Source organism: Prionailurus viverrinus, chromosome C2 (assembly GCF_022837055.1).
Source record: "Prionailurus viverrinus isolate Anna chromosome C2, UM_Priviv_1.0, whole genome shotgun sequence".
Lineage (NCBI taxonomy): Eukaryota > Metazoa > Chordata > Mammalia > Carnivora > Felidae > Prionailurus > Prionailurus viverrinus.
The window spans coordinates 99,615,937-99,627,930 of NC_062569.1; the positions used below are offsets into that span (position 1 = coordinate 99,615,937).

Sequence of the window (11,994 nt, forward strand, 5' to 3'; positions counted from 1 at the left end):
AGACTAGATTACTAGCAATAGAATTATCTCGAAATTGGCTTGCCACACATTATCAACAAAAAACTGTCTATGGTTTTTATTATTTATTTACTTATTTATTTAAAAATGTTTTTTATTTTATTTTTTTTAATGTTTATTTATTTTTGAGAGAGAGAGAGACAGAGCACGAGCTGGGTAGGAGCAGAGAGATAGGGAGACACAGAATCGGAAACAGGCTCCAGGCTCTGAGCTGTCAGCCCAGAGCCCGACGCGGGGCTCGAACTCACCGACTGCGAGATCGTGACCTGGGCTGAAGTCGGACGTCTAACCGACTGAGCCACCCAGGCGCCCCATGTTTGTTTATTTTTGAGAGAGAGAGAGAGAGAGAGAGAGCGAGCATGAGCGGGGGAGGGGCAGAGAGAGAGGGAGAGCGACAGAATCCCAAGCAGGCCCCACATCCAGCATGGAACTGGACTCGGGGCTTGATCCCTTGACCATGAGATCGTGACCTGAGCTGAAATCTAGAGTTGGAAGCTCAACCGACTGAGCCACTCGGGCTCCCCTATGGTTTTTACATTAATACTGAAGTTTAGGGGCGCCTGGGTGGCTCAGTTGGTTAAGCGTCCGACTTCAGCTCAGGTCACGATCTCGCAGTCCATGAGTTCGAGCCCCGCATCGGGCTCTGGGCTGATGGCTCAGAGCCTGGAGCCTGCTTCTGATTCTGTGTCTCCCTCTCTCTCTGCCCCTCCCCCGTTCTTGCTCTGTCTCTCTCTGTCTCAAAAATAAACGTTAAAAAAAAATTTAAAAAAATACTGAAGTTTAGTTTGGTTGGGGTTTAGCACTGCTTTTTTCCCCCAAATTTCTTTTAAAATAACATTCAAGATTCACATGAAGTCACTCCATGTCTTGTAGTGTCCATGGGAAACTGAAGATGGAGAAACAAAGAGGAAGCCAACCCTCCACAAGGTTCCCATAGTGCCGGTGTGTTGTCACACCCCATTCATCCCTGCAGACCTTGCTGCCCAAAGAGCGCCTATGTAAGAAAAGAGAGGCCATTTACCTTGTCTTGTGAGCAGATCGTGGGTTTGGTTTTGGTCATGGGAGGGGTGGGGACAAGCCAGGTGTTTGTGAGCACTGGGGACATAGTTATCAGGTGCTCATTATCAAGGGGCTGGTCCCTTTTCTCCCACGAGCACCCTGCACCCTATCTTACAGAGTCATCAGGACTGTGGGGTCCTCCCTAAAAGAGAGGTCAAGAAGAGTGCCACAGGTGACCACTGCCAAGAATCACCCATCTCGACGTGTCTCTACATCAAGGAGGGGTCCTTCACAGGCATGGCGCTTACCCCGAGGTAATCCCTGGGTGACAACATAATGGGAAATTTCTTCCACAAGCATATGCCCCAAGTAAGATTTGAATTCTCAAAACCCGATTCTGGCTTTCCCCGAAGGTACGCCTCTGTTTTCAATCCTTTCATGTCTTAAAGGGGGGCAGGAGTCATCTTTCTATCAAAGGTCACTGACCTTTTTAGCATATCAGCTAAGAACCACTAATAAAAGCAACTAAACTTACTGACTTGGGGTAGACTAATGAAACAGCTCACTTACTCACATTTTAAAGTTGAGAATAGGTTGTATAAAATAGTTACAGATAACAAAAATATAGGTCTGTTGTACTGTTCTATTTTGAAGCCATCGGAGGGAAAAAAGCCCAGGTAATAATGAGGGAAAAGAAGAAAAGGGATATTGGTTCAGTAGGAAGATTGAGAACCATAGGGCAAGAAATAAAGAGGAAAGAGACTTGTACACACACACGCTCATGCACACACGCTCATGCACACACGCAAGCACACACACATTTAGTAAGAAAGGGAAATGTCTACTGGGTAGCCTTGATGGAAAGTTCTACAAGACTTTAAAACTATGCTTCATGTTTGTAACTTTTAGAATAATCTCTAGCATCTAACTATCTACATAGTCTATCCATGTAGATAACAGATTTGATGTTGGTCTTGTGGTGCAAATGAGCTCAATGCATCAAGGTGCTGAACGCAGCACTTTAAAAGAGACCACCGTTGGTACACAAGGCTTCCTAGTGTGTTCTTTGTGGAGAAAAAATACCTTTCTTCCAAGTCCCTAGGGCAAGCACAGTCCTACACGCTCCTTAATTTCACATTTCTTTATATAAATGACAGCCAAGGAAAGCTAAACCGCCGTGTTACAGACATCAATAAAGAGAAAAACGTGTCTTCCTAAGACTACTTACAAGGACCAGTTAACCAGATTCCCCACGATGAGCAACACCATTCTATCCTGGAAAGAAAACATCAGATGAGAGACTGCACACATCTCTTTTCTTTTGACCTACTTGTAGGGGCAGCATCAATTATGGGGAAACAATTGCCTGGTGAAAAGAGTTTCCATGGTTCTAAGAGAGCTGTGCCTGCAGGCGGACACTAATCTCCTATGGGAACAAATGGCGAGGCCTCGGTCTGTGAACGGATGTGACTTTGTGTCTGTTAAAGAAAACACGGTGAGTAAAGCAGGACTCTTACTGTTTCCCCCACCAGTGTGTAGGGCAGCTGGGCACCCCGGCCCCACTTCTTGAGGAAGTTGGTGATGTGTGCAGATTACTCGGTAGTGAAAAGAATTCTGCCGTTGCTGTAATGTAATCCAGCACTGTTTCCCTGCGCCGTTACTTAGCGAGCCACGAGGCAGCTCTCGGGGCTCACCCGTATGGCTCCCGTTTCCTCTCCATTACTCTGACTCCAAGGAGGTCCTGCAACGCTCAGGCTCCCGGTCTCTAAACACACAGCCCTTAACACTAAAGATGTTGGTGGTGGGTGAACTAGGAGAGGTCCATCTCAAAGGAAAGTTCCTCTGATAGAGATTAATTCACAACCTGGTCCTGCTTCTTTGCATACAGTGTAAAACTTTTAGGTGGCATCTGATTGTACTTTAATTTGCATGTCCTCATGGACTATTTAAAAGTGCTGATTCTCTGTCTTTGTGGGTGATCCATCTAGCTTGGAGGAAATATCTTCCTTTAAAAAAATTAGCTCTGGGGCACCGGGGTGGCTCAGTTGGGTAAGCGTCCGACTTCGGCTTAGGTCATGATGTCACAGTTCGTGGGTTCAAGCCCTGCATCAGGCTCTGTGCTGAGAGCCTGGAGCCTGCTTCCAATTCTGTGTCTCCCTCTCTCTCTGCCCCTCCCCTGCTCACTCTCTCTCTCTCTCTTTTTCTCTCAAAAATAAACATTAAAAAAAAATAAAAGAAAAATAGTCTGCTAGAAAAAAAGACAGTCTACATCACATAATGTGAGTAAACAAACAAACATTAATTGCTCCTCATGGCTCACAGCTAAGGCAGGCTTAACTCTCAAAATACTCACAGGTCCTACTGGTTTGTTTTTTTTTTTAATGTTTATTTATTCTTAGAGAGAGAGAGAGGGAGAGAGAGAACATATGCACAAGCAGGGGAGGGGCAGAGAGAGGGAGACATAAAAAATCTGAAGCAGGCTCCATGCTCTGAGCTATCAGCACAGAGCCCAACATGGGGCTCAAACCCACAAACCACGAGATCATGACCTGAGCCAAAGTCGGACGCTTAACCAACTGAGCCACCCAGGAGCCCCAGCCCTACTGGGTTTTTAAGTTCTCATGTAAATAAAACCCTTCAGCCTCAGTCCCCTCAATAGAGTTCCTGCCCAAGCTCTAGAGGGTGAAAATATTCTCATATTCCTTTATGTCAATATGATCGTAAACTATTTGATCATAAATTATTAGCAGGTACTTCGTGAACTCCTGTGTGTCAGGCCCAAACAGTATCAGGAATTCTGACCACAGCATGGTGGAAAGTTTGGGGTAATGGCTCCCAGCACGTATGTGGCCTTCCTAAGGTCACTCACTGGCCAGAGAGCCAAGATATAGCTGGGACCAGGGTCCCAATCGTTCTGCCTAGTGTAGAAATGTATGATATACTGAAAACAGTGATGGAGAATTTTTAGAACTTGCATTTCAACCAGTAAGTAATAACCACAATTTTGAAGAAAATATCCTTGCTTACTGTAAAAATCAAACAATGTACACAAATTAAACCAGTGTATGGTGTGGCAAGTGTTAAGTTCCTTTTTAAAAAAAGTTTTTAATGTTTATTTATTTTTGAGAAAGAGAGAGACAGAACATGAATGGGGGAGGGGCAGAGAGAGAGGGAGACACAGAATCTGGAGCAGGCTCCAGGCCCTGAGCTGTCAGCCCAGAACCCGACGCGGGGCTCAAACTTGTGAACTGTGAGATCATGACCTGAGTTGAAGTCAGATGCTTAATCGACTGAGCCACCGAGGTGCCCCTTAAAGTGTTCAGTTCTTGATGAAAGCAACCGGAGTGACAGATGCCCAGTTTTCTTGGGACAAGCCTGGTTTATGCCTGCTGTCATGGTATAATTATCCAGTGAGTGCCCTTTGCACTTCCACAAGTGAAATAATCATACCTCTTTGGATGACACCCTGCCTTGATCCTTCCCCATAGCAACTGTCACTGTTCCGTAGTTTTGTATGTATACACAGATTTCTTCTTTAAACACTAGCAGTATTTCATGTATAAAAATGGATCTATCCCAGTCTGTTTTTTATGAGCAAGAAGAAGAGTAAGGAACATGCTTCTTCCCCCTACTTGGAGCTCAGCCACCCTGGGCCATCTGGCCTTCTTGATTTAGGGAACCTGAGTGTCTGCCCTGAGCCTGCCCCTCATACTGTTCCCCTTCTCTCTGGGACAAGGCCAAGGCACACAGGAGCACGCACGTACCATATACAGAGGCCGGCTGCACTGCTGGACGAAGTCCGTGTAGAACACCGTAGCGGCCCTTCGGAAAATCCCCAAATCTGCCGATGACACAATTGCATAGTAAAGCTTAGTCAGAGATACTACAGAATACTCCCATACGGCCCAAGATTTAGGGCCAAGATGATGTCGTCTTCACCTTATAAAAATGGTGCTTTGTACTTATTAGGTCAGCAACAGATGTTTGCTTTAAAAAATGGTGCCTGTGGGGCGCCCCGGTGGCTCAGTCAGTTAAATATCCAAATTTGGCTCAGGTCATGACCTCACGGTTTGTGAGTTTGAGCCCTGCGTCAGGCTTGCTGCTGTCAGTTCAGGGCCCACTTTGGATCCTCTGTTTCCCTCTCTCTCTGTCCCTCTGCCTCTCTCTCTCAAAAATGAAAAAACGTTTAAAAAATTAAAATTAAAAAAAATTGTGCCTGTACATGCCTGTGGTGTCCTGTAAGGTGTGCTGTATCCAGGCATCATACTGCAGAAAAAGGCAAGTGAGGTGGACCCATGTGACAAATGCTCACAAATAATTTGAGTGGCCAGCCAGCGCCTCTATCGTCTCCATCAGCTAAGTTCCCCTTTGTGTACAGTTTAGTGCAGAGGTGTTTCCTTTATAGCAGAGATGTTATGGGGCCCCTCCAGGTACCTTAAAACATCTTCTCTCTCTAGAGGATGGGAAATCTTAGCCTGTAAAAATTCGAATCTGTATTTCTCCATGTGGTTGTAAGTCAGTAAGAATTGAGCCAAGGGACACTGAAGTCTATGGAGCACATTCAGAGAGTCTAAACTTGTACTGCAACAGTAATCAAAGGAATGCAAGTTACGATGGAGAGCAAAAGATCGGGAAGAATTTTTAAATGCGATCCTTCAGAAGCATAGAATGAAACACAGCACATGTGTGTGTTACAATTGTTCTATGAACAGAGTGAGGGTCACAGGTGGAGCTGTCTTTCTGTGAACAGTCTACACTTGTAGACATCACAGGCAAGGCTGAGGTCTGCTCAAAGCAAGCATTTCAACCAGGGGGGACCCCAGCTGTGTTGTGAATGCCATTCCTCCTCACATTTACCCTTGGGGTCAGTTTCACCAGACTTCACTAGACCAGATATACTGAGGGAGGGAGGGGATGGGATGGGTCCATGCAATAGTCCAGAAGACGTGCAGGGCAGGCTGGGCTGGAGTGTATCCTTTCCTCTGAGCCTCTCTCTGGCCCCCTCCCCATAAGCTGATCCTGCCCAACCTGGAAGGGGTGTTCAGAGAGCCAGGCTGGCAGACAGTCACACAGGTCGCTGTGTTAAGAAAGCAATCTAGAGCCCTGGGAAGGGTGGCTGAACATTACCTGTGTCAGACACATCTGAATCGGAGGGAAGCAGGGAATAAATGAGAAAAGAAAATGATATAAGAAGGTAGCCAAACAGGTAAACTACTGGTCATTTTATTTTTCTCTCAAAACGATGACTTTAGTTTTATTTTCCAATTAAAAAAAGTAATGTTTGCTCATCATAAAGAACACAGAAACTTCCTGCCTGTCTCAAACGTTCAGACGTTTCCTCTTCTTCAAAGAGTGAATCAGAGTCTGTCTCTCCCTATCTCCTTTATGCACCACTTGCATTTTGCAATCCATTCTCTCTCACAAGTGATCCCTGCCATCCTTTCCTTGGGCTCTGGTAGCAGAGTCATGATCTGGGCAAGTGGCTCCATGGTTTTCTGTCCTCCTTAGAAGATGCTCTGCCCCATTGCTGCTGCCTTTCCTGTATCCACGTTCATTTGCAGGTGCGGCCTGAGGGCCACGGAGAAGGTATGTCATTGCAGAAAGCAAAGGCAGCTTATGAAATGGACGGAGAGGCTGGTGTTGGCTGAACCATTGTCCACTAACTCAGCTTCCTGCCTTTGGACTAAATTTAGATGCAATCATTGTCACCATAGAACAGGACATTTTCCTTTGGACTCTGGTAAGTCTGTGACCACCTCGGGAAGAGGTGGGTAGAGAAATTGAAAATACTCAGTAGTGCTATGCACTGGCTGTCTTCCATTTACCCTTGCAAACCCATTTGCCGCATCTCTGTCCTGCACCAGGCCCACAAGCCTGACTGTAGGACCACGTAAGTGGATTTGCTCACTCTCCATGGATTTGGACAATGGGAAGCCCCAGTAGGAGACTGGAGGGACACAAGAAGAAAAGTGAGCTCAGAGTACTTATCCACCTTCTGCCCTCCCTGTGAGGTTGCCTCAGACTGGCCGTGTCTTTCAGGGTGACTTCCTCTCCTTCCACATTTTGGTAACTACTTCCTTCCTGTCCTTTGGACTAATGGATATGAGAGTTTCTCTGCTACTTACCCCAGGTTGCCAGACTACCACGTTCATTCTCCTCTACCTTGACCTTGTCTTATGAACAGTCCCTTTGTGACTAAAACCTTCATCTTTCTGTGTGACATCTTTTTCCTGTTGAGACCCTACAGACTATTACATGGTCATAATATGCTACATTACATCTCTCCTTTTTCAGAAGGTAAACCAATACGGTATTGCAAAATTGTATGGGGCAAAAGTGGTATAGATATATTAAAAGTTCCTGTATGTATTATTAACGGTCACACTGTTACATACATCTGTATTCAAGTTTATTTTTCCAACTCAGGGAGCAACCAGAACAACCATGCTCCAAATTATTTTCCTTTTCAAAGTTGACTTTGTATGCCTTCACTCACCTTTGAATCTGGAGGATGGGGCATGACCAGAGCATCAAGCCAAATGCTCTGCACAACCATTTAATGATGCTTCCACTGGGCGATTTGGAGGTACATTGGCTCTGTTATTGCCACGGGCAAATCTACTGACTGTGCCACAGGGGAAAACTAAGCTGCCAAAATGAGAAATTGTTTTATTCAGCTTTCTAATCTGAAAGTTACTTGGTTATGTAGAATCACTCTTAGACCTGGCTGTATTTTAAAGGCCTCATTCCCTAGTGAGTAAGGGGTCTGCCGGGCAAATGAATACTCCTTCTAGGCCACATTCTGAATTCCCAGATCCCAGAATTCCCCGCCCAGATGGACCTGAGTCCCCTCGCAGAACCTGATAGCCCCCTTCCTTAGTCTACCTTCCTGAGGACAGATGGTACCCCTGGAGCGGGCACTTCTAGGGGCAAGGAAGGGCCAGCTGAATGCTGGGCAAGAATATCCATGTACATACTTGTGAGACCCCTTAAGATGCAGGACAGAGCCAGCGTGGGAAGAAGAGAGGGGCAGGGGCTGGGGACCAGCTCTCCAATACAGTTATGTTCTGGAGTGTCCTTCTGAGGAAATGACAATTTTAAATTTGAACCTGGACCTTCTAGGTTGTAATGAAGGCATATATATTTATCAGTTTGTTGGCCTGCTTCCCTGCCTTCCTCCCTCCCTTCCTTCTATCCACGTATTTAATAGATTTTTAAGTCTGCTTTACAACTTAAGTTTTTTTTTAGTGGGCTTTTATTTACACTTTTGCTTTGGGCTCTGCAAATACGAGGGTTCAGCCTATGCTTATACACAATTATTTTTCTTGAAATATACAAAAGAATATTTAAGTGTGGCTTCCTGGACCTTAAACGGCCTGGGGATATTTAAATGCTCTAACATGACTTCAATCTATCTGTTCCCGTGCATGCTGACTGACAGCAGCAGGGCAGAAGCTGGTCCCATGGAGCACGCAGTGCTCTAATGTGATACGTTCACATTGTCGGGGTAGTTCAGCAGATGTCCCACCTGTTATGATTCCTAAGTCTCAAAACGCTCCAGTTCCAGGATTTGAAAACAATATAAAATTCATTCTTGATAACCATGTAGGCTACTTGGAGAAATGCTCGTTTTAAATGTTACAGTCTGAAAGCTATTTCTGTAGGTGGAATGGGTGGAGTGCTGACCAACCATTCTTCAAACACACTTTCAAAGTCTGTGAGTTATAAAGCACTGGGTCTTGGGGCTGGGGGTCTGCCTCAAGTCTGAGTATGACCACCTTAGTTTCTCAGTTGGAATCAGAACAGTGGCAATAGCTCATTGTAATCCTACACAGGAGAGGACGTTATAAAATACCCAGAATTCAGAGCACGTGTTCATGATGACCAGCAACACTTCCATTTAGGGTGAGCGAAGACAATGCTTTCTTGAGGTAAGTTAATCAGTGTGTTAGTGTAGAGCAACAGGTGACTCACCTATCTTGAAACGACCCATGTAGTAGATCTGGGTGCTAAGGGCTAGAGATGCCAAGATATGGATTGCGGAGAAGATGATCCAGAACCACAGGTCGTTTTTTCCAAACACCTAGGAGTAAAGATGGAGGTTACCTTCATCCAGGGTTTTCCCCACAGAACTCCGGAAAATCATTCTCTCATGTATGCATAAGGAGTCAAAAACTGAGCTGTGCATGCATTTTGATCCCCACCCCCCCCCCCCAAACTTCTGTGAGCTCACAGGGATCACACTGCACAAAAAAGAATGGCTACCTGGCCAAGCAAAAATGGAAGAAGGAGGAAATGGGTGAGGCACCGAACATCAACAGTTAGGGGCAATAGGTCTAAAGCTGGGAGCTAATGCTCTGACAATGACTGCAGACAATGGACATGTGTCCCTGCACATTTAGAAAGCCGCTTCTGCTCTTTTAAGTCTGCCTTTCCCATCAGCTTGAACATCTCTATTCCATTCTCACATGAGTGAGGTCCCAGCTTTACAGTGGAACTCTCCAGGGGTGGTAGTTTTACAGGTGCCTATTACATTATTAGAGATAAATAGCTAAATAACTGAATAAAATGCCATGAATTGACTCATGATGGCCATGTGGCAGGAACCAAGGATTGTAATTAATTCAAACCTGTTCCCCTGAGGTCCACCAAACAAACAGCAACAAAACAAAACAAAACAAAACAAAGAACAAAAAAACAAAAAAACCTCCCAAGGGGGTATGTTTGGAAAGCCGGGCTGAAGGCCACGGGGAGGGACGCACCACTCCGAGGACAGTGAGCGTGATGACCACCGCGAAGGAGGCGTAGGCAGCGTAGGCGCTGGCATTGATGTCTGGGTGGCGGGTCTGGTAGAGCTTCAGCATGCAGAGGCCGGCGATCATGTACATGAAGGAGGTGTCTGAGGGCGCACAGGGGGAGCCAAAACAATCAGGATCCAGTAGGTGACAGACAGTTTCTCTTTAGTCTTGAAAAACCCCCTGCCTTCAGGCCCTAGAATATTTGCTGCCCTCAGTTTGAGTGGAGACCTCCAACATGGCAGCCTCCACAGGCACATTCTCTGGCCAGACCCCACATACTCCACTCACAGAAGAAAAGTATCTGATGATAGGATAAATAATTGACTATCCCCGCTTGCAGGGGTATTTGCGTTTAAATGCTGGTGTTCAACAGCAACAGCAAGAGTCCATACTGGTGACAGTTAGGGCACTGTGACCATGGAAAGAATGCTAGGTGGGTGTGGAAGGTCCTTATCTGCGTCCTGAAACATAACCACATTGATTGTTCAATATATAGCTCATATAATTGATTGCTCATATATAGCTTTACAGCCTAGGGATGGAAAGTAGCTAGAAATTAAATGTGGCTTAGTTGTATGACAGTGATGGAAATGCAAACTGGAACAACAAGGCAATGTCCCATATTACTCAAGAGTGTAGCAAAACATTTCAATGTCTGATGGTAACATATTAGTGATGATATAGGGAAATGGGAACTCTCAGGCAGCTAGTGGGAGTAGGAATCAACACTCTGGAGAAACTTGGAAGTTCTTGGTAAGATGGTGACTGGTCCAGGTGACTCCAACATTCTACTTCTAGGTGTCCCAGGGAACCTTTCTCACATGTGCACAAAGAGAAGTATGTAAGGGTGTTCACTGAAGCGCTGTCTACAATAGCAACATATTGGCAACATCTAAATGTTGTTCAGTAGAGGAATTGACAAATGTAGTATACATATTTTTATTACAGAAGATGACAGTCCTTAAAAATGAAAGAACTGGATGCCTTTGATTCAATATTCATAAATCTTGAAAACATTGTTGGACAAAAAAACATTGTAGAACATAGTTTGATAGGTAAATATTAACTTACTACAAATGTAGTAAAATTATAAAAACTAGACTGATAAAATATCAAATTAGTCAAGCTGTTGCCTCTGAGGACGGAAGAGGGGAATAAGTTTGGAAAACAGTTCAAAGGACTCAACTTTGTCACGTTTTCTTTCTTCTTCTTCTTCTTCTTCTTCTTCTTCTTTTTAATTAAGTAATCTCCATGCACAACACAGGGCTTGAACTCACGACCCTGACATCAAGCGTTGCATGCTGTACTGACTGAGCCAGCCAGGTGCCCCACAACGTGTTATTTCTTAAAAGGTAGATTTAAGGCAGGTATTTTTTAAATGTTGGCATTTGTTCATTCTGAGTGGTGAATGATATTGTTCTCTGTAGTTTTCTCTGTTAAAAGTGTTTCTAAATTAAAAAAAAAATTAAATGTGGCAGAGAATTTCTGTGGTGTTCTGGGCCCACAGAGGCTAGAGTCCAAAGATAAAAATGACTTTTTAAAATTCTTCTCCTTGAGTGTGGAGGTCACTACTACTGGCACCTGTTCTCACCTTTCTCCTTCCTGACAGCATGTTAGTAACTCAACTGCCTCAGCCCCATTTTCAATTCAGAAATGCATGCCTTTTTAGCCTACTGGTTCCAGCAAAGCGAACTCCACCTGTGGTGCGTCGGATGGTTCTCACTGGTCTAAAAGGTGATCTGCCTCCTTTGCCACCATGATTGATGTCCCAACCCAGGCTTGAGCTAACCAGCACCTGGAGAATAATCTGGAATGGCTCATGACTATTTAAACTATTGAGGCATGGAAGAATGTTATCTGGGGGGAGAGGGGGTTCGCAAAGAAGTTTCCTTGCTCTTTTTGTTTTTTGTTTGTTTTTTAATTTTTTAAAATGTTTTTATTTATTTTTGAGACAGAGAGAGACAGAGCATGAGCAGGGAAGGGGCAGAGAGAGAGGGAGACACAGAATCCGAAGCAGGCTCTAGGCTCTGTGGGGCAGAGAGAGAGGGAGACACAGAATCTGAAGCAGGCTCCAGGCTCTGAGCTGTCAGCACAGAGCCCGACTCAGGGCTCAAACTCACGGACTGTGAGATCATGACCTGAGCCAAAGTCAGACGCTCAACCGACTGAGCCACCCAGG

The 11,994-nt window shown here is 45.0% G+C and overlaps 1 protein-coding gene across 4 annotated transcripts in view; it reads right to left on the bottom strand.

Moving 5' to 3' along the window:
* Window positions 1–11,994, bottom strand: part of SIDT1 (SID1 transmembrane family member 1) — a 112,824-nt gene that overhangs the window by 5,021 nt on the left and 95,809 nt on the right. For all 4 annotated transcript variants that reach the window (XM_047875147.1, XM_047875146.1, XM_047875143.1 and 1 more), the window contains 4 exons: window positions 9,780–9,916; window positions 8,992–9,100; window positions 4,782–4,858; window positions 2,246–2,292 (listed from right to left, as the gene is read on the bottom strand). In XM_047875147.1, coding sequence (XP_047731103.1) covers window positions 2,246–2,292; window positions 4,782–4,858; window positions 8,992–9,100; window positions 9,780–9,916 — 370 coding nt within the window. The remainder of the gene's footprint in view (window positions 1–2,245; window positions 2,293–4,781; window positions 4,859–8,991; window positions 9,101–9,779; window positions 9,917–11,994) is intronic.